Here is a 23,358-nt window from a genome sequence, read left to right as displayed (position 1 = left end):
ATGCTTCTGTCATTTTTAAACCATTTAATAAAATTTAAATGAGCATAACCATACTGAGAACTTTAGCTTTTTATTTACTTGTAAAACTTTGAACTTTTATTCTTTTGGATGAGACAAAAAGTTTATCATTGTGAACAGTGACCTATATATTTTAAATGAATTACAAAACAAAATAAACATCCAACAAACCGATGTTCTTTTTGGTAAATAAAATTTAAACATTACATATTTACAAATCTACAACCATTCATTTAAAAAGTGCTGTTTGCAAACAAAGTACCATTTTAAAATCCAGATGAGAGTATTATAATATCTAGAGATACTCCTTCTCTGAAATTAAAACTTGTACCTTCCATTTGTTATTCAAAGATTTTGCATGCAGAAATTGTTCCTGTCTCTCTTTGGGGGTAGAAATTATTTCATTTGTCCGTGGAAATTTAAGAAAATCATTTTATCATAACTGTACCAAGAGCAAACCTAATGGCAGTGGGCAGTATTTAACAGTCACTGAGAAAAATTTCCACTTCTAATACCACAGGGGTTCTCAAACTGGGGGTCGGGACCCCTCATGGGGTCACGAGGTTATTACTTGGGGGGGTCATGAGCTGTCAGCCTCCACCCCAAACATCACTTTGCCTCCAGCATTTATAGTGGTATTAAACATATTAAAAAGTGTTTTTGATTTATGGGGGGGAGGGTGTCGCACTCAGAGCCTTGTTATGTTAAAGGGGTCACCAGTACAAAAGTTTGAGAACCACTGTAATAGCATCTCATTATTCCATCTCTAACAGTATTTTTTCCCCCTCTGCTGCTATGGTGGAACAAGAGAAAAGCATGGTATATATTGCACTGAAATGTAAAAACACTTATTTAAAGTTAATGGAAAGAAGCACTATATAGTACACACAATATTTTACAATGTTTAAAATTGAAAATATATTCCAGAAGTACTAGAAAACATTCATCCTAGCAGTACTGGAAAACATAATCAAAATGCTTTTTAAACAAAGGACAGTGAAGGCTGAAAATTATTTTAATATTGGATTGTATGATGCTTAAAAACTGTCTACCTTCAGGATCTGCATTCTGACCACCACATAACAATCGGAATGAGAATTTCTAATTCATCTAAAAATAGATCAGTTTCGGAGATATTTTATATTTCACAAATGATCTGGAAAAAGGGATAAATAATGAGGTGGCAAGGTTTGTAGAGGATACAAAATTACTCAAGATAGTTAAGTCCAAAGCAGACTGCGAAGAGCTACAAAAGGATCTCACAAAACTGGGTGACTAGGAACAAAATGGCAGATGAGAGTCAATGTTGCTAAATGCAAAGTAATGCACATTGGAAAACATAATCCCAACTCTACATATAAAATGATGGGGTCTAAATTAGCTGTTAACCACTCAAGAAAGAGATCTTGGAGCCATTATGGATCATTCTCTAAAAACATCTACTCAACATGAGAAGCAGTTGAAAAAACTAACATTAGGAACCATTAGGAAAGGGATAGATAATAAGATAAAAATATCATAATGCCGCTATATAAATCCATGGCACGCCCACACCTTGAATACTGCCTGCAGGTCTGGTCATCCCAGCTCAAAAAGATACATTAGGAATGGGAAAAAAAACAAACAAAAAAAGGCAACAAAATGATTAATCGTACGGAACAGCTTCCATAGGAGGAGAGATGAAAAACTCTGGGACTCTTCAGGTTGGGAAAAAAAGAGATGACTAAGGGGGATCTGATAGAGGGCTAGAAAATCATGAATGGGGTGGAGAAAATGAAAAAGGAAGTGTTATTTACCCCTTCACATAAAACACAAGAACCCGAGGTCATCTAATAAAACTAATAGACAGCAGGTTGAAAACAACCAAAGGAAGTACTTCTTCACACAATACACAGTCAACCTGTAGAACATGTTGCCATGGTATATTGTGATGGCCAAAAGTTAAAACTATAACTGAGCTAAAAAAAAAAAAAGAATCAGGTAAGTTCATGGAAGATAGCCATTGATGGACCTATTAGCCAAAGTGGTCAGGGACACAACCCCAAACACTGGATGTCCCTAAGTCTTTGACTGCCATAAACTGGGACTGGATGACAGGGGATGGATCACTTGATAATTGCCCCGTTCTGTTTATTGCTTTTGAAGCATCTGGCATTGGCCACTGCTTGGCTAGACGGATCACTGGTCTAACCCAATATGCCCCTTCTTATATTATAATGTTTCCACAGTTGACTGACTTGCAACAGGTTTTGCGAAAGGAGTATTTAAAAGTTAAGTATACAGTGATTTCATTTGATAAATAAAAGCTACATGATATATTCATGTAAAGCAAGCACAACTAAACATCAGCAACCTTTAAGAGGGCAAGGGCACACCAAAATTGCTTGCCTGAAATAAAGAGAAATATACAATATTTTAATGGTACATTATGTGCTTTCAATATAATACTGAAGGGACTTTTCATACCTGCACAAGCTGGCAAACTTGTTTGCTCTTCTACAGTTAAGGTGGTAGAAAGTACTCATAAGCAAGCTGGGCTACAGGATTGGGCTATGTATTAAAGATGTTGATATTCTGTGCTAGCACAAGTGCATAGTTGCAATGTAATGTCATCAAATGAGACTTGGTTTAGAGCCCAGACTCTCATACTTGTGCCAGTACAGGTTAACTGCTCAATCTAGAACATGAAGCCTGCCTCATAGCTTTCCAAGTACCTCTGTAACACCAATGACAGCTCTGAAGAAACAGCTTGTTCTCCTTCATGGCTATTAGGTACTATAGAATGGTGATTATCAAGTAGTAGTAACTGTAGTAGGAAATAGGATTTAAAGAAAGTGGTATAACACTATTATACACAGCACAAATATGTAGGTAGTTATTTACATACATGGCAACTATTGCAGGTAACTTTTACTTGGTAAATACAATGTAGCTACAGCAGAGCATGCAGACCATACATGTTACTAGGTACTTACAATGAGTAAGTTCAAAAGTAATGACCATGTATTCCGCACGCTGGTTTTGACAACTGAGTTGAGCATGTTGGCAGCGTATTTATCACGTATGGTAACTGATGATTAATATGGTAGTTTTACATCATCAGGGAGGAATACTTTTCAGAAAATGTGGGCACTACAAAATAAAGCCTCACCAATTTTTAAAATAATTAAGAATGTGAACACTGGTGGTAAATGTAACGTTACTATCTCCACCTAAAGAAAAAAATAGTTACACAATTAGCAGCATCTTAGAAAAGAGGTATTATTCAATGAAAGCTATATCCAGAAGGACCAAACATGGGTCAAGATGTATTTTGCATGTAATATTAAGACTAAACTGCAGCTCTTGACATTTTAAAACAAACATTCTGCTTAGGGCAGCATCCCCTTACTCTTTTGAAGAGGGATTGGTAGGTGCTTTGAAATAACCCTCTAAAGGTCTAATCACATTTCCATTCAATAATAATAATGTCAATAGAATTTTTCAATTTACTTCAGTGGAAAGAGGATGGAGTCCTCACTGCCCCTCGTTAACTTTCAGAAGATGGCAGGTGCGAGTGTCTGGGCTATGCAGAAAACTCCCATAAAAAGGTATATTTATCTTTTTCCATCTAGGTAAATATCACGGTAGGATTGCTCTTGGAAATTAGAAAGATTGAGAGAAGTCTGCAGGCAAGCAAACCGAAACCTGTCTCTCAAAGATTGAGAGTATCTTCTCCACCTCCAACACTGCAGGGTGGTAGGAAAAAGAACTTGCACATAGAACCTCTGATACTTTATACATAAAACCTGCTTTCTGGTGTGTAGCTGCTGTGAATGAGTGCGTAACATTTTCTGAAATTTCTAGAACTTCAAAGCATGAGCCAGAAGTCACGACTCCAAGGTGGAGAGTTATGTAGCACTATTTTCTTTACAGAGCCGAAGTTACTGTGTTGCCTGTGAAATATAAGATCAGCCATTCCAAATATACCTTATTACATATAGCATATCCCAATGGATTAAATTCCCTATATATTTCATGTAGCATATCTGCCACATCCATTTTCTTATTTTTTTTATTTTTTTTAAAAGAGTAACTTTGGACCACAATGAATTAAGTGCCATGTTTAGGGCATTTACAAACATACCTACACCTCCATATACAGGACTGTACACTATACATTTTATGTGGAACTATTTTTGTAAGCTATTTGCTATACATCTTGTAATATATATCCATAGATATATTAGATTAGTGAATGCCAACAGCTAAAAAGCATTGGATCGCCTTAAAGTAAACTGGGGGATCCGTCAATGTATTACAGAATTTTGTGGGGGACTTCTACAGAAAGAAAGATACTATAGGGTCAGAGTGTTAATAACCATATTTTTACACGTTTGCCACACTTTTCATCTGATTGCAGTGGTAGTACGTAATTCTGTGTGTGCAAGAAAAATACTGGCCCCAGAATGTTACCTAGGACAGTGCTGAAATTATAGACCACTTCAAAAACAAATTATTTTTTCAAAACCTAATTGGACCAGTTACTATAAATAGCAGAAAAAAAAGAGCACTGTATTGCTTATGCAATAAGTTCATTAAAATTCACTAGAGTAATTAAAAAAAATAAAAAAAATATCAACTTACTATAAACAATTTAAAATATGTATAATACAATTTTGTATGCTCTTTGTAACATTTTGAATAGTCTATGTAAACAGATTTGCAGAATTTACTTCACTCTTGCTAGTTTCAGTGCATCATTTTTGTCTGCCTCTCCCAAGTTTTCTATAAAGGACTGTACAATGTTGTCCTTCGTTAGAGAACTCATTTCGTTTAGGGTCCCCGACTCCACAAAATGATTTGCAGAGAGAAGCAAGGAGAGGAAAGTAGTATTGGCCCCTTCTTTGTTCATTGTCCATTTCTGTAACTGTACATAGGCCCAATTTGTTCCAGTTTTCTGACACAGGACATTTGTAAATATGTTTTCAAACACTGAAGACCGAGATGTTCTTTGTGACTTTACACATGTATACAATTCATTACTATATATATATTTTAAAGATATGGTTCTCCAAAAATCTTTCGGCACTCCATCACTCCAGTACTTGGAGGTCTATCGCAGTTGTGAGTGCTCTTGACCTGATTAGCTGTGAGACGATCATAGGCCATTTTGTACTCTCTGTCAAAAGCATCTGCAGAAAGAAAAAGAAAGTCTACGTATTGTACCATACTTATACAGATGCTAAAATAAGGTTACCACCTTTCTAGTTGCTGGTAACCAGATCCCTTAGGCCCTACCTCTTTCCCCAAGGCCTTGCTCCATCGCTCACTCCTCCCTGCCCCATCGCTCTCTCCTTTTCCTCCTCACTCCCTGTCACTTGCTGCTTCCTCTCAAGGAGCCTGCCTGCAGGTAGGAGGTGGCTCCAGCTGAGCAGGGGCTGGCATGGGTTAATCACCCAGCACGTCCCCATGCCCCGTGGTAACCGGACTTTTGGTTTGGGTACTATTTAGCGTTGCCAGGTCCACTTTTTGACTGGAGTTTCTGGTAGAAAACCAGGCACCTTGCAACCCTAAATCACACCCAGACACGGAAGCCAAAACCTGGACGGGTGGCTACCCTATGCCAATAGTATAGTTGTGCCTATTTTCATGAAACAGCTGAAGAGTCCTTGTAACAGTACACACACACACACACAGCATATTAACATTGCACACATTCAGATATACCAAAATAGATATTGTCTCCTTGAAAGCTGAAATAATGGTTTGTATAAACCATTAATCTACATTTACCTAAATACAGTTTATATCTTACCTATATCAATGTTCTCTCTGCCTAGAGCAACAAGTGAAAGAAATAATATTTCTCTATAGAGGCTTCTAAAAATGTAAAAAAAAAGAGTAATTAATTTTAATTCTGAAATTTGAAATCAATACTGCAGACAATTCAAAAATCAAGCCCAAACATAAGTAAACAAACAGTACTTATCTTACCACATGGTTGAAAAAAATGCCACCTTGAAAATCATTTGTTGAGCCCCTATATTGTGTTTGGTGCTCAAACATGGAAAATGACAATATCCCTTTACCTAGGAGTTTATAGGTCCAGGGCCTGATCCAACTCCCAATGAAGTCAGTGGAGTCTGGATCAGGCTCTAACTGGAACATGCACATATGGGACAGACACAAAATATACCAGTGATAAAAGATATTGGAGACGGTAAAAAAAAAATTGTCACAAACTTCTTTCTGAAGAAAAGTGATTTTTTGAGAGAATTAAAGATTTTCCATGGAAACATTTTGATTCTCTAGAAATGTCAACATTTTTTCTAAATAAAACAAAATCTCATTTCTCTACCCCCCCGCTTCCTCTTCTCTCACTTTTTTAACCTTTTTCCCCTTTTTCCACTAGAAAAGTGAAGGAAAAAAGTTTAAAAGGTTGAATTAAGTAACATTTTCTACACCTTAAGAATACAAAAAATGGAAAGTAAACAAACAAACAAACAACTAAATAAAGGGGGAATAAAAGAAAGTGAGGAAAAACCCACCTCAAAATGAAAATAAAAATCAAAGCAAAACAAAAATTCTTGAATTTTGTCAACCCCCCCCACAAACCACCCTCAACCCCCAAACAAAAAACAACCAAACAAACCATAACCCAACCAGCCAACAAATTACTGGAAAATTTGGAATGAAATTAAGAAAACGAAGGGTTTTTAAAATAAAGCTTTTGCAATAATCATTTTTTTAAAAACATTGACCATATTTAGAAGATACTCTTGGGAGAACATTGCTGAACACCTTGAAAAGGTTGTAAACCTCTGAACATACTATTCATACTGCGATACCATGCTCATTGCAAAAGCTTGCTTCAATTTGATACATGAGTATTCCTACCTCTGTCTTTTAATCTGTGGCCATTTGTTCAATTGCTCTAAGATTTGACTCATTGGTCCATAGACATCATTCATCTTAATACTTTTCACCATGCTTCTCAAGAGCTCCTGGTTAAAGGAGTCATCATCTTTTTGCAATAAATGGACCACTGGATACTTTTGGGCTGCCAAAGAACAGAAACACCGTAAGAAGAAATGTGCTTTTTGTAAGCAGAATGGTATGAGAAAACCAAAAACAATGGAAGGCTATAAAAATGTGGATACACTCAATACGTTACCAAAAAAAATAAATAAATAAGCATCAAGTCAGAACAGCACCAGGGTAAAGAAAGAACAGGAATATATGAGACAAGCACAAATAAACAGCAATAAATGGGCCTACTGACCTTTGCAGGTCTTTTAGTAGCATTCAAGTACTTAGTTTAAAAAAAAAATCTAAAATAAGAAAACAGGCTAAATGGATGGATTTATTGAAATGTTTTGTATAAACTACTGAATAAGTTTTGTGAACCATCAAGCACAATCCTTCTATTCCTCTCTCTCCCATAAAGAAAACACTGACAAGAAATGGTGGCCTACTTATACTGGAAAACAAAACTTGTTGAAGCAGTATGCTGGAAGCTAAAATCTACTTGTAAAACACACACACAAACACACACACACACACCAAATAAATAAATATCACAAAAAAGTTAGCAATAGCAACAAACATAACACTCACTCTCAAACAAAAGAGTACGATTTTGACCTGCAAGACAAAGAAAGTAGTTTGATCAAAAAAGCAATTGTATATCTATATAGGATAACTAAAATGAAAAAAGATCTCTTTTCAAAATATGTTTTTTAGTTGCTGAAAATCAAAGCTACTTTGGTTTTTAAATAGACAACTTACTCTGTGCATTCCACAGAATATATAGGGGCTGTCCTGGATCCTGATGCAACTTCATATTGTCCCATAGCATCTGAATGAGAACATATTTACTGTCCTCTGACATACAGTTTCGTGGAATCTGAATAGGAAGATTAAGCCTTTGAATACAGAGGTAGTTTATGACGGTTATAACAGCTGACTCTCACAGTTTAACTGATATACATCAGACCAGTAGATTAGAGGATAACAGCTTTAACCTAAGCCACAAAACCACTATTTCCCATTATAGTCTGGATCCTGGTAATGATGAAAGCCCAGGGCTCTGAAAACAAGGCCTAAAGGATCTTCTCCTCCTCATCTTTCTACAATCAAACACCTACACCCTCTAGTCCATTCAGCTCCTTTTTTTGTTTGTTTGCCAGGAAATAATAAAGTAAAAAATGTGAGTTGTGAAGTCCCTTGTAGCTGGAACAGCACACCAAACTTCACTGAGCCTGCCACCAGTAGCGTACTACACCCAGCACAGGCACCACTTGGTCTAAGTTCAAGAGTTAAGGTATGGAAATACACTGGGCCAATTAAAGTAAATGGAGTTATAACAATTTACACTAGCTGAGGATTGGCCCCAGTTAGTTGTAAGCACTTGCACAAGAGCTATTTCCGCAAAAGGACTGTAGAATCAGATCAATCACTGAAAGACAAACATTCAGGTCTTCATCATTCAATACTGCCCTATCTTTTTCCATACCTTTGAGTTTTTATTACAGTGCTCAGAAGAAAGTATTAGTCCTGGTAAGTTACTGGGCAAGTCCAGACGTCTGAAATACCACACCAGATTCCAAAACACAATAGGATGATGGTCTACAAAATCTGCCACTGTTATCACACGATCCCCTTCATTTTCAAGCAAGCTTTCAAGCTCTTTCCATACCACTAGAGGACTTAGGTAAGGAACAGTGATGGGGTCAGGACTACATAAACGCCATTCTAGTCCCAAAGAATCCTATTGTAAAAAAAAAAAAAGGAAGAAAATAAATTATATGAAATGTAGCTCTCTTCATAAAAAAAATAAATAAAAAATCTTGTGAATGTTAACTATTCCATTCCAGGAATACCAAAGTCTACACGCTGAAATTAATTTTAGTTCAAATTGAAATCATGAGCTCTATTTCTGCTTTTAACTTGGGAAGGTGATATCAGATGACACTACTACTCCTCTGCATGCTCAAGTCCACTGCATATTTAAAACACTGTTGCTTAAATTAGAAACAAACCACTACACACTGTTGTTCCTTGCAAAGTGGTGGGCAGGCTGCCAGTGGGAACAATATGGCTGAGCTTCCGGCTTCCCTTCTCATCCTCTTCTAGTGGGCCGTAAGTACTGACACTTCTTGCTACAGCGTGACTGGGACACTCTGACCCAGCAATATTTTGTCTTCTTCCCGAAGGGATTTGGATACTTCTGGCACAAGAGTTGTCTTGCTGCTTAGATTTGCTGGAAAAGATATGGTTACAAACAAGACCAGTTTTCACATTGTTCTTTTAGTGTTCATACATACTGGGAGTTAAATAGGCAAAGATGTAAAACAAAAACTTAAGTGGCCCACTACTCATTGGATCTTGACCCTCATTATGACTGAGAACCCCAGACCCAAAGTGGCACCTCAGACTCCACCCAGCCAACCACACTGCCCATGTCACAGGGAAGCGACTCTCTCCTTGCAAAGAACAGAAACACCATAAGAAGAAATATGCTTTTTGTACAGTAACATGGTATGAGAAAACCATGATGGACAGGGGTCCCAGTCAGGGACTACAGCCAATGATGCAGGATTATGGATGTTGTCAGTGACTTTCTGCTATAGGGAGGGAATGGAAACAGTTAACCCAGCTAATCTGCCAAATGTCCAGCTCACCTGGGGCAGCGAGGAATAGTACGGAGGTCCTCATGTTAAACAGACTTTTCTTGTATCTTTTCACATTTTAATCTCTTTGTAATACAATTTCTTTCCATTAGTTATGAATTTACATATGCCCCCGAATTATTTCAGGTAAAAGTATCAGTCAATAGAAAATGCACATTTACCATTTTGAATTAAAATCATCTTGAACAGGCATTACAGATGTAGCAAGACATGATGTGGGAGTAGAGATACAGGACTTTCCTGTCTGATTTGAAAAAGGTGAGGGAAGCTGCATATTCTCCGTAGATGGACTGGACTTCAGAAAGTACCTATGAGGAAATGAAGTATTAATGTAATGTAGGAAAGTCTTAAAAAATTAAAATTTGAGCATATAAAACCTTGAGCGAGAAATCATATAATAAATTACCGCCCAGGTCGCCGCAGATCTCGGATTTCAATATTCAAAAAGGGCAGGAATAGGTTGCCACAGAAGGGACATGTGGTATTGAGATTTGAATCATCTGCAGTCCATCCTGCCATAATTTCTTCATCATGAACCAGACAGTCACAAGTTCGACATCGCGAACAGCTTGAGATGAGTACCTGTATATAGTACTTAATTAAGAGGAGTTCTATAGGGGCTTCAGAACCTCTTTGCTCTTTGTTACAAAGAAAATGCACAGACGAGAACAGACTAAGGCCAAAATTTTCATGCTTAGGTGCCAAAAAGCATAGTACCTAAATCTGTATCTAGACACCTAAAAATAAAGTAAATTGCCTAACTTTAAGCACTCATGATTGAACTTTTTGGCCTGAATTTATGTATTTCAATACATCAATAGTAAGCTTCAATCCAAAGTACATTAGTGTTCAGTCGATGCTTCCAAGAATCCATTTGTGTCTTAGGGTGAAACAGAAGTGAATGATGGAATGAACGATATATCTCAGAGGAATTAATTACCTGCAAGAATGAGTTTGTGAAGACTCAGATCTATTGTGATGTAAACAGATCAGGGGCTAATATAAACAGATTAGGGACTAAATTAATTTGCTCATGCAGTACACAAATACATTGTAGCTGAATTGGTTGGCTTCCCTTCTTACCGGTCTACCAGGATAGCTCAAACCTTACAAACACTGATGTATCTAGAATAATAATGTGGGCTTTGTTATCAGTTTGCCAAAGGGACATTGTAAGTTGTTTAGGCCTAAAATCTAGGATTTGTTAACCAAACCAGAAACCCAAACACCCTAATAGTAAAAAAAATAAATAACTGCTTGAATTTAAGCACTCTTCTGTAATGATGGCTAGTACATGAGAACTAAAATCTAATTGAACAGAGGAAAGTAACAAGTCTATTTTCATTGTCCAAATTCAGTAAAATGCAAAAAGCACATAAACAGCATTAGAGGTAAAAATAAATCACATCTTAAATATTCTTTCAACATCAATAAAGAGAAGTTACTTATCTGAAAGAACTCCAGTTACTGAAGGGACTATGGGCCCCGTGAATTCTACTGTAAGTGTGTACACCCATCTGTGCAAACCTGGAACATTTTAGCCAGCAGTGTATGTGGGGGCTGCACATGCTCTCTGCACATCCTTGTGCCCCAAGGTATAAATGGTGCATCAGCCTTAATTACCACTCAGTTCCTTCACTAATACAGAATCCAAATAAAGGCCCCATATCAGTGGGGAAGGAGGGTGGGTGGGTTGTGAGATCTGCATAGACTAAAAGCCTCTCAAAGAACTCCAGCTACTGTAAGGGAAATACTCATCTTTGAGCATGTGTCCACAAAGATTGCATGGTAAGTGACTGATTAGCACTTACCTCTCAGAGAAGTGGGTGACTGGAGTCCTATCTAAATAACAACTTTATGACATCCCTGCCAAATAGTTCTAGAAGCTGCCACAATGGAGCAGTGTTTGGTAAATGTATGAATTAAATTCCAAGTAGTCATCCCACAGATCTGAGAAATAGGGTTTCCCTTAAAGCAAGCTACAGATGTCAACTGAGCCCCAGTAAAGCGTGTCCTAACTCAAGAGGGAGGAGGTGTGAATGAGTAGGAAATCTTAGACACTTTGGGCGGCGACAAATTACCATGGGCAGCAAGAAAACTGAATGACTGACTGTTGGGGCTGCTTCGCCTTCATACCTTCCCTACAGGAGGTGCGAGGGAGTGAAGGATGCGTGTGCAGCCCCAACAGTCACTGCTGGCTAAAAGGTTCCAGGCTTATGTGCATGGGGCATACACACCCACAGCAGGCTCTGTGAGGAAAAAGAGCCAAGGAAGAAACTAAAATTAATCACAGTTACCATTAAAAAAAAGTATAATTTTAAAATTGACAGAGTTGTTTAAGATGTGTTACTGTTTCTTTTAGATTTCCAATTCCCATGGCAAATAATTTCCTCAGGATCCTTTGAAAATTCTAGCCTTATTCTAAACTAAGGGATTGCAAGAATAATCAAGACATTTTTAGAGCAGGAGCATTTACCTATTTACTGATTTCTACTATACTGAGTCTTTAACTTGGAGTTTTAACCGAGTTTAAAGTGGCATCTCATTTTTACTTGGAATATGTTCTTTTGTCTTTATCTGGAATATGTCTAAGAAATACATAAAGAAAAGTTGTTTCTTTTCTATCCAAATTAAGATGCTATAGCAAGACATATCATACTATACCTCCATAGCATAGTTCTGAAACACACTGGTGCTACTTGTGCTGCAAGAAGACATCAACTCTGATTTGTCAGGCAAGGGGAACTTTGAAAGGGAACCTATTAATTGATGATAAACAAATAAAAGGAAGTATTTGTTACTACATAATATAAATTTACATTAGAATCAACACTGGTCTTTGACCAAGTGACTTTACATAGTAAAGTATATTTAGGGAGCTACAGCAGGTCAGTTATGCTGGAGATGGCCTGGAACAAAATGAGTTGCTAAGACAGGGCCTGAGGCTGCTGCCTGGTGCCAACAATAGAGAAAGCGGTGACCTGCCAAGCACGGAAAACCAGTATATGTAGATTCTGTGACAGGAACATGCTAATAGCTAGGAACAGGTTCTGATGAAGCAATTCATATGGTTCCTGCATGAATCAAAGCTAAGGAGGGATGAAAGATTCCGCTACAGAATCAGCTAGACAGAACCACCATTACAGATGGGAAAAATGAAGTACAGGTGATTAAAATCTCTCTCATACCAAACAAACAGAAAACACACTGATAATTCAGTAAGGGATAACTTGACCATTACTAATGACAATGTACGTGTGCATGCCTTCACATGCACATACAGGGAAGATAGAGTGGGAAGAGGTTAAAATTGTTTTGGTCCAAATGCATTTTCTTTCAATTCTTACTAAAAAAAGCCCAGCACAGTCCCTCCTAATAGAACCCAAATAACCCCTCAGAGTATGCCATGCAACTTTCACCTCCCCCAACCTTGGTATGCCTGTCATCCATGCAGACTCTACTCCAAACAAACAGTTATAATAAAATAATAATAATAATACCACCTGCTGAACTCCTTACCTCAAACAAGAAATTAATTCTTCCTATAAACCCATTTCCCTTCCATGCTCCAGTCCCCTAACTTGCCCCATATTCACACACCACCACTCCAGAAACACTCCCCACTCCAGCAGCAGAAATGAAATTCTGTCCCCTGGGTCCATTCCTGTGAGACCAGCAGCAGGGCTCTGTGAAAGATATTTGAAGTTCTCCTACTGTCTGTTGTCCAGAGAGACACAGACATTTCTCACCATAAGAGGTTAAATGATGGAATTTTTTTTTCAGGGGGAAAAAAAAAAAGTGATACTAAATGACTTGCTCAAAATCAGTCTGTGGCATGGCCCCAAAGAGAACCTAGCTCTGACTCCCAGTCCCATACTTTCCTCACTAAACCATGCTTCCTCTCAATTTGACTGTGGTTAAAATGGGGTACTCTATCATGACATTTATGCAGAAATCTGTATGTAACACAAAAAAACAACCATTTAATCTCCTCTAAAGATTAGAGACAATTCAGTAAAATGCCTGTCTTGTTCTCTACATGGAAACACAATGTTCCTTTTACTACGGCAGTGGTTCCCAAACTGGGGTTCGTGAACCCCTGGGGGTTCGCAAAATGTTACAGGGGGTTCTCGGGTAAAAATTCCCTAATGGCGGACAGAGCTGTCCCTAGGGATCCTGGGCAGCATGGGGCCAGCAGCCCGCAGCCCCTGAACTTCCAAGAGCTAAGCAGATCAAAGCAAGCCTATCTGTCACACTGAGGAGAGTCAAACTTCAAGACTTCTTATAAGAAATGGAAAGGGCGGTGGATTTTTTTTGCTGTTTTTAAAATTAAATAGGCAGCTAGTGTTGTTTTAAAATTATTATGAAGAATACATTTAAGCTTTGTTGTAATGTGCGTGGTTTGCCTGGACTGCTCAAGACCTGAATGCTTGTGTAGGAGGAACTCTTTGAGTTGGCTTCTTAAATACCTTCCTGCTGTTTCACATCTGATACTCCTTGATGAAACATAGGAGCCTTGTCTTATTCAAAGATATACAAGCTACGAAAGTGAGATCTTGGAAGAGTGTTGCTGTTTTCATAATGTAATAAAAATTCTGTAATGATAAATAATACTTAATAATAAATAGTGTGTAATAAGCATGTCATAAAAACAAATTTTATATTTCCAAGATTGCTGCTTTTATAATTTATGCTCAGGTAAAAGAGAAAATCCCTGGAAATATTCATTTTTAGGAGGGGGTTCATGAGACTTGACATTTTAGTGAAAGGGGTTCACAGGCTGTTAAAGTTTGGGAACCACTGTCCTAAGGATTTTTATTATTACTATTAAGAAGAAAAACAAAAAAGCCAGGAACAATAAAATGAGCTACCAAACAACAAGCCTTGTTACAGACATTTGCAGGTTATATAACCCTCTCTTAGCCGAAAAGTGCAGTTGTCTATTAGCCATTGAAGATATTGGAGCCATACAAGATCAACTCCAGGAACAATGAGGTGGAATATAGAGGTTCATGAGAATATCATGATTATTATTACTATTTGTACTCCCTAGTCATGGATCAGAACCCCATTGTACTAGGGGCTGTGTAAACATCGAACAAAAAGATGGTCCCTTTCCCAAGGAGCTGCAATAAGAACACACACACGGGTGGGGACATGCATGCAGTGAGGTAGCAGTTTGCATACATTTGCTTCCCCTCACAAAAAGGGCTAATGTATCTACTGTGATCCCAAATTATGAACTAAAATTATGAAGAGATGCCACAGCTTTCAACACTATAGTTTTGAGCAAGGGATTGCAAATTTAATGAAATTATAAAAAAACCTCTTACCACAGTGATAGAATTGCTTGGATGAGCCATCATGAGAAGCTGAACTTTCTAGGCTTGTCCTACTTAGACCAATTCCCTTAATTACCGATGTGTCATTGTTCTCTTGAGGAGAAGAAGTACCTTCAAAGTCATTGCAGACATCTTCATCAGTTAGAGAGGTAGATTCTGAATCCAGAATTCCAAGAGATGAAACACTTGCTCGGTCTGAATTTTGATCCTACAAAGAAACAGTGATATTGTTATTTTCTATGCTCAGAAAATTAAAGGCAAATGGAAACATTTCTGAAAGATAAAAATAACATTTTTATTTTGAGAAGTTGGACACCCAAGTATTTCTCCCTGATAGATAGTTCACCTCAGATTTGTATTGAGAATCTGTATATGTATAAAAAAAATAAGTCAGTCATTATTCAGTAGATCTCTATGGGCTCCTTTTAAAAAAATCCTTGGGTTAGATCCCCAACATGCACTGGGAGCCTGTCTACACTAGCATTTCCACTGTTTCTATGATTGATAAAAGTTGAACCAGTGGCAGCATTGGTGGGAATTCAAACAAAACAATTCTGATGCAGACACAGCTTTAGATCAGCTAATCACTGAATATAAAAGCACTTCCATTTTTCAAATTATCGCTGGAACAATTTTTCTTCAAATTGTTTTTGTTCATTTAAAGACACAGAAGTATCTATTAAATGGACATATACAAAAAGAGATTTGCTACATAAAAAATACTGCATCATTCAGACTATTTGAAAAAGCATTTTCCCAGGTGCACAGTCTTTAAGAGAGTTTATATAAAAAGTAAAGGGTCTAGTAGCTGTAATACCATACATACACGAAATATACATTTCAAAGTTAAGTTGCATTTATCTGAGAATTTCTCGCTTATGATGGACAAGCTTTCATTTACTTCTCTAAAGTAAAGTCCAAAGAATCTTTTCCTAGTCGGAGTAACCATTATCCTCCATAAAGACATATGTTAAATAACAGCTGCATGTATTCTAGTCTAGTACTGGAAAACACACACATCTAGTTCCCAAATATCATTAGTAAAAAGATTTACACTACAGCGGAAAAATATCTGTTGGGAGCAATAGCCACCAAAAATTTTTCTGTGCTTGTGCCTAAATTAAAATGCTAAAGAATCCCCTATTTTTCTTCACATTACATTCCCCCTCATATGCCAAGCAACCCTCTTAAAGACACCATGCTGTTAGCTTCCTAATTGACAAGAGTTATCCAATCTGCTCCCACTTCAGGGCACAACATGCTGTCTATATTGAATCCCCAGAAAATTCTGGTGCAGGAAGTGAGAAACTAGTACTGCTAATACTATAACTACTTGAATATACACTGAATCTGTAGTTGCCGTTGACTTTCTTGTCAAACTTTCTAGGACCTTCAATTGCTTTGAAAATGTCAATCACTGCATTTAATTGAAGAATGCTGTGATCCAGTACAGTAAATCAGGTTCTGGCAAATCCCATTTCATCACTAATGGATGTTGTGCATATATTCTGCCTTGATGTATGTCAGCCAACTAGGCCTTTTCCACACACAAGGTTCAGTGTTTCAGCCTCTACAGAATTATGTCCTTTCTTCACAGAAATGTATCTTTTGAAAAATCTCAAAGTAATTGTGAAAGTTTACCTTTGAGGATGCAGCATACGTAGTAAACTTTGAATACCACTTGCTAGCCTTCTCTGCAACGCCTTTCCCAGCAGAAAACATGCTGCTTTTCAGAACATCAAATGTAGGTGTTAATAGTGTATCTAAGTTGAATGAAGGTGGAGACACTAGAGTTAATGCACCAGCCATGTCCTGTGACTGTTCCCTTGCTGGACTGTAAGATGGAGAGGACCAAAGCCTGTCCCTTGGCCTTTCTTCATTTTTTATGTGGTAACTTTTGGATTTGATAAGACGCATTGGCCTGGGAGAATATGGGGGAAGGCTGGATCTTCTGCATGGCTGGGTGACTGTTGGACTCTTTTTACTAACATTTTTGTCATCGTATGTTTTTTGCAAATCAATGCTTGGTGCACGGCTTGTCAAAGGGCTGCTCATGTTGTTCATGTACATCACTATTTCTTCAGCTAAATCCCGCCTTGCAGATGGCGTTGAAACACTTTTGTCATCATCGTCTTCATCATCATCTTTCTGTTGCTCTGTCTCAGCAACCAGCAGTGAGAGGGGATCAAATCCAGTTTCCACATCTGTTTTTTCAACTGGTTTTATTAGAAAGCTACTATTACGCTGTAACATCTTAGGCTTTTCATTAGACAACTTTACTGTTTTAGCTGTGTCAGGTTCAGCATCTAAGTCTTCTAAATCAAAGATAACAGGAGACTCTGTTTTATCTGCAAAACTGCCATAGAAAGGTGCATCTTCATCACTAGATTCCTTCTCCATACTCTCTCTCTTAAACCCTAAAGATGACTTCCTGATGTCAAGACTATTCGGCCTTATGCTTTTCTGGAATACATTAGATAGTATTTTTGCATCAGCTCCTAATTTTTCCACAATGTCTTCAGGGCTCGCATTCTGGTTAATTCTATTTATCATGAGCCCCATCAGGGCATCTCCACTCAGATTACGGTTCCTGCTTCTCCATGCCATCTGTTTTAGGTCAGGTTCCACAGCACTTTTGTGTCTCTTCCTTAAGGTTTTACTTTGAATAACTCCTGCTTCATTGGTACCCTCAAAACCGGATGTGAACAGCAGCCCTGCTGGGCTTCCTGAAAAACAGAAATGAGTTACCTTACTTTTGTCAAACAACAAGAAATAAAAAAAAAAAAAAGTCAAAATTAGCAAAAAACTAGAATGTAAACCCGCTTAATCTTTCAAACTGGTAATAGTATCAGCTTGTGGATACTAGGGCTGGGTTGGCTTGACTGCACAGAGAGAACAGGCACAGCCCTTAAAATGCACAGACATCCAGAGATATTCAGGGACATCCTGCATATCACTGGGTACACCCATGTGGTGGTGAGCTTCTTCGTGCCACTGCCTGGGCTTCCCCCACTTGGCAGTAAGGTTCCTTCAGGTTGTGCAGCCATTGCCTCCCTTCTAACAGCAATCCTTCCCCTCTAAGTTAGGGGATATTGGGGAACGAGGGGAGGGAAGCAAAATCATGAGTGGCTAATATGGTACTTGATTATTAAAGAAGTAAAGGAGGGTACTGTAATTAATGCAAAATCAACATGGGTTTATTGAAACTAGATCCCGTCAAACAAACTCATATTTTTGGATGAGATTACCATTTTGGTTGATAAAGGTAGTAGTGTTGATATAATCGATTTAGACTTCTCTAAGGCTTTTCACTTGGTATAATACAAAATTTTGATTAAAAAGCTAGAATAATATAAAATTGACATGCACACATTAAATGGATTAAAAACTAGCTGACAGGTCTCAAAAATGTCATTGTAAACAGGGAATTGTCACTGAGCGGGTGTGTTGTCCAGTGGGGCCCTACACTATTGAACATTTTTTACCAATGACCTGGATGAAAACAAAAATCTTCACTGATAATTTTGCAGATGACAAAAATTGGGGGAAATGGTAAATAATGAAGACAGGTCACTGATTCAGAGTGATCTTGACTGCTTGGTAAACTGTGCAAGCAAACAATATGCTTTTTAATACAGCTAAATGTAAACGTAGATACATATGGGAACAAAGAATGTAGGCTGTACTTACTGGAAGGGGGACTCTATCCTGGCAAGCGGTGACTGCCAAAAAAATCTGGGGGTCATGGTGGATATTCAGCTGAACATGAGCTCACAGGGTGACCCTTTGCCCAGAAGACCTAATGTGATCCTGGGGTGCATTAAGAGGGGAAGTAGAGAGGTATTTTACATCTATATTTGGCAATGGTCTGAATGCTGCAGGAATGCTGGGTCCAGTTCTGGTGCCCACAGTTCAAGAAGAATGTTGATAAATTGGAGAAGGCTCAGAGAAGAGTCATGGGAATGATTAAAGGATTAGAAAATATGTCTCAGTGATAGACTCACAGACCTCAATCTATTTAGCGTCACAAAGAGAAGGTTAAGGGCTTACAGTATCTACACGGGAAACAAACAGGCTCTTCAATCTAGCAGAGAAAATGTATAACACGATCCAATGGCTCAAAGTTGAAACTTGGCAAATGCAGACTAGAAAAAAAAAAGGCATGAATTTTTAAGGGTGAGAGTAATTAAGCCATTGGAACAATTTATTAAGGATTGTGGTGGAGTCTCCATTACTCACAATTTTAAAATCAAGATTGGATGTTTTTCTAAAAGATTGCTCTAGGAATTTTTTGGGGGAAATTCTATGGCCTGTGTTATAATGGAAGTCGGACCAGATGATTACAATGGTCCCCCCTTCTGGCCTTGGAATCTATGAAGGGGAGAAAAGGGGAGCTCTCCCTCTAATTTTAGGAGGAGGAGGAAGGGAAGGAGGTATGCTCCCCAGAAGAACGCACACAGCTTCCCTCATACTCGCTAACCCCTCGATGTCAATACACCGTAAAAGGGACTGAAATCTGAACTGAAAGAGAGATGCCCATAAAATGATTTTTAGAAAAACAGCAGCATCTGTCAGAGGGCCTCTAAGTCACAGCATCCAAGAGTATTCTGAAAGCAGCAAGAAATTTCAGACTCGTAAAATTAGGTTCCCATTTTACAGAAATGGTCATTCACTAAGAAGAGGTGTGATAGCTGGGGTCAACAAACAGAACCGTTTCTGAGGGAAAAAAACATTTTTAATCTGATTAACTAGAGCCAAAGAAAGAAGTCTGACTGTCAGAGCAGACTCCTTAGTTGTGTCACTACATTAGAATCCACAGACCTGAAAGCATGACACATCACACTATTTCAACCATAGCTGACAGTGTTAGAATAATTAGACTTCACATTACTAAAGGGCATGTAAAAACAGTTGGAAGCTTCATTAAATTATACTGGTTAGACACCTCTACTCTGACCTGCAGGAATTTGATACTTGCAGGAGGTCACATGTGAGAGACAGAAGAAAATGCCATTTGTAGAGTTTTGGGTGTTTGGGAGCACATGCAGAAACATGAAGAAAAATTCTGGAAATCCAGCCACAAAGTTGTCCCCTTGGCCCAAGCACTTACAGACAACAGACCCAATCTAACTTATAGTGACATTACTGAAAATGGTTTCATTTACGTCATCTGCCATTGGAGAAGCCCCTATTTTTTTTTTTTTAAATACAGGTAGTGGAGGCTGCAGAGTTGCTACCATGATTCAAGACAAAAGTTCAGGTAGAAACCCAGTACTTTTACTTTTCAGACTAATGAAGAATACATGAGTCATGACAGTAACATAGGTGATGTGTAGATGAAACAAAGACCCTCATGGTCCAAGCCCAAAGCAGCATTATCATGACCTTGGAGAGCATTATACAATTATGTACAAGTCAGCTGCTGTAATAGCAGCCAGCAACTCTGGTGGTTAAGGGGGAAGAAAAGGAAACAAAAACTAAAACCAGCGTATACATAAAAAGTGGCCCAGAGAAAAGAGATTTGTTTAAGCTCCAATACTTTTCTCCCTATCACCGTATTGGTGTACGTAAAAACTGAAACCTAGCAGAGACACAGCTCCATGACAAATAATGCAAGTTATGCTCTGATTAAAAAAAACCCTGATTACCGTTAAATAAAGATGAAGTATAACTATTAACTCACCAGTGCTGACTTCCCCAGCTGTACTGTCAGCATTATCAATGGTACCATTGAGTCGTACTATGTTAGAAGTGGCTTTTGCTACTTGAATTGAAGTACTACTTGAATTTTGATAATTTAGGTTGGGAAGACAGTCACCACTTCCTTTTGCACTCTCTGTTTCAGACACTGTGTACATAAAAGAATATATGCAAAATTTCATTAGGACTGAGGTAACTCTTAGAACAAGTTTCAAATTCCCATTATCTATAGGCAATTTTTTTTACAAGATTAGTTAAGAAACTGAATGACAGCATGTGGTGATACTTTTAATGTATGTTCTGTACATCATGTCAGCTTGTACTTGTTTTGGACAATGCATCCTGGTCTGTTACATGCTTCTGTCAGTGCCCTGTGTTGTTTAGCTAGCTCATAAGTAAAGGCTGCATGATTCCTAAGCAGCAAATGTCAAGCCAGAAGTAAGGCCCACAGGATTTCTTGCAGAGCTTGCAAGAGGGCTTGTAAAGAACAGAAATTGCATTCTTTGCAGGAGTCCATGCATACTTCATAATCTCTGCAGGAGTACCTATCCAGTTTGCAAGTCTAGAGACACCTCCCCACCCCTGTATACCAAAAGTAAGCTGAGATGTTCTAGTCTGAGACATCCCCCATGGCAATATTAGCAAAGATTACTGCACCAAAGAATGGCTAACTGAACTGTTAAATGATACACTTCTAGAAGAGCTCAGTGGAGAAAACAGCATCCAAATATGATTTGTAATCTTCAAGATTCCAAAATGCAATGACATTATAATGGTACTAGCAGAAACTCTATGGCTTATGTTAGGCAGGAGGTCAGACTAGAAGATCAGAATGGTCCCTTTTGGTCTTAAGATCTATGAATATGAAATGAGACTTTCTAGTGACCAACTACAGTCTCTCTTTCTAAATATAATTTTATACAATTTTCTAAATGAGTGTTGCTGTTTTTTAAAAACAACAACTTTTCAAACATTAGATCTCGTAACAGCAATAAAATGTTAATGTCAGGTTTAGTGAACTTACAACTTACTTTTTAATGCTGCAATATTACATGTTTCATCTCATTTGGAACCAAATTACATATACTATTAAGTAATGCTTAATTTAAACTAACTCGTATTTTGTTTCAATGAAAACAAATACAAAAGAGATTCCAATACGTCCTCACTCTGCAAAAACAGGAAAACACCTATTAACCTAGGACAGTGATCCCCAACCTTTTCGTCTGGCAGGTGCCAGATGAAGGACCACTGTGGCGATGGGGCACCCGCCGAAATGCCGCCGAATTTCGGCGGCGACGCCTCTCAATGACGCCGCTTGCTGTCGACAAGTGGCATCATCAAGAGGCGTCCCCACCGAAATTCGGGGATGATGCCTCTCGATGACATCACTTGTCAACGGCAAGCAGCGTCATCGAGAGGCATCCCCGCTGAAATTCGGCGGCATTTAGGCGGGTGCTCTCTCGGGGGCCAGGACATGGGCGCATTAAGATGGCACCCGCGGGCACCGCGTTGGGGACCCCAACCTCAGGCATCTGATAATTCAATGAACATTTCCACTAAAAGCAGTAGTTAACAATATATTTGTCCAAAATATAGCTAGTTGTAAGAGCATTAGGGCCTTATTTTCAGAATTGCTGAGCACCTACAACCCAAATTTAAGTCAAAGGGAGCTACAGAGGTTTAATCACCACTAAAACGGCATGTCTACACCACAAATTAAGATGAAACTGTGGTGTAGGTGGGCATAGTCTTGCTAATGAGGGTAATAACAGTAGTGAAAATGCAGTGACACTGGCTTCAGCACAGACAAGCCAGTAATATACAAGCCCACCTGGGACCCGGGGTACTTACTCTGATTGCTAGACTGTATCAGTATTCTTATTTTCACTTTTCAAGATAAACAAAGTTACTCTGATATATTCATCAGAAAAAAATGAACTGTCTTGTTACTTAATTAGCTCTGAAAGTTGAGTTACAAATCCTCGGAAATTTTCCAGGTGCAGACAATTTAAGTCTCGAGCAAAATGGCAAGTTTTACTTTTATTCATTTTTGGGTTAGATAACATAAAACTGATTAATCCACAAAGGATTTTAAAATAATGTAAATTCAAAAGACTAGGAAATTAACCAGTTGAAGAAGCTAAAAGATTTTGATGTTTCTGTGCTAGTGCACATTTGCTCCACTGAACATTTCATCTCAGTTAGTGTGAAAATAAAAAGGGTTGACAAAGAAACAACACTGTTAAACAACAGTTGTCTCTCTGTTCCATACCCCTCCACACACACAGTCAGAGAAACCAGGTTTTGTGTGATGGAATAAATGGTGATTGGGGAGGATAAAATGGAATTCATCCATTCAATCCAAAGAGAGGCTTAGGAGCCAGAATACAGGCTGCTACCCTTTCATATCTTTGCGCCGCTGGATCTGCCTCAACGCAGGTCCAGCTACACCCAATGTCACTTGAGAGGTAACTAATGCCCGATCTACGCTAGACAGTTAGGTTGACCCAGCTACATCACTCAGGCAGGCTTGTGAAAAATCCACAACCCTGAGCAATAGAGTTAAGCCAACCTACTGCCTGGTGTAGAAACTGCTAGGTTGACAGAAGAATTCTTCTGTC

General features: G+C 38.3%; 1 protein-coding gene across 1 annotated transcript in view; it reads right to left on the bottom strand.

The window, feature by feature from the left end:
* Positions 1 to 51: 51 nt before the first annotated feature.
* The window catches only part of DENND4A (DENN domain containing 4A), an 86,345-nt gene continuing 63,038 nt past the window's right edge, over positions 52 to 23,358 (bottom strand). Inside the window, exons 21-32 of the mRNA XM_044979302.1 lie at positions 20,718 to 20,882; positions 16,676 to 17,760; positions 15,026 to 15,242; positions 12,357 to 12,451; positions 10,099 to 10,274; positions 9,854 to 10,000; positions 9,052 to 9,262; positions 8,516 to 8,770; positions 7,789 to 7,906; positions 6,898 to 7,060; positions 5,816 to 5,880; positions 52 to 5,192 (exon numbers count right to left, since the gene is read on the bottom strand). Coding sequence (XP_044835237.1) covers positions 5,056 to 5,192; positions 5,816 to 5,880; positions 6,898 to 7,060; positions 7,789 to 7,906; positions 8,516 to 8,770; positions 9,052 to 9,262; positions 9,854 to 10,000; positions 10,099 to 10,274; positions 12,357 to 12,451; positions 15,026 to 15,242; positions 16,676 to 17,760; positions 20,718 to 20,882 — 2,834 coding nt within the window. The 3' untranslated portion in view covers positions 52 to 5,055. The remainder of the gene's footprint in view (positions 5,193 to 5,815; positions 5,881 to 6,897; positions 7,061 to 7,788; positions 7,907 to 8,515; positions 8,771 to 9,051; positions 9,263 to 9,853; positions 10,001 to 10,098; positions 10,275 to 12,356; positions 12,452 to 15,025; positions 15,243 to 16,675; positions 17,761 to 20,717; positions 20,883 to 23,358) is intronic.

The sequence above is a fragment of the Mauremys mutica genome, chromosome 11 (assembly GCF_020497125.1).
Source record: "Mauremys mutica isolate MM-2020 ecotype Southern chromosome 11, ASM2049712v1, whole genome shotgun sequence".
Taxonomy (NCBI): Eukaryota; Metazoa; Chordata; order Testudines; family Geoemydidae; genus Mauremys; species Mauremys mutica.
Note: the sequence above shows the minus strand (reverse complement) of the source record. Positions and strands in the feature narration are given on the sequence as shown.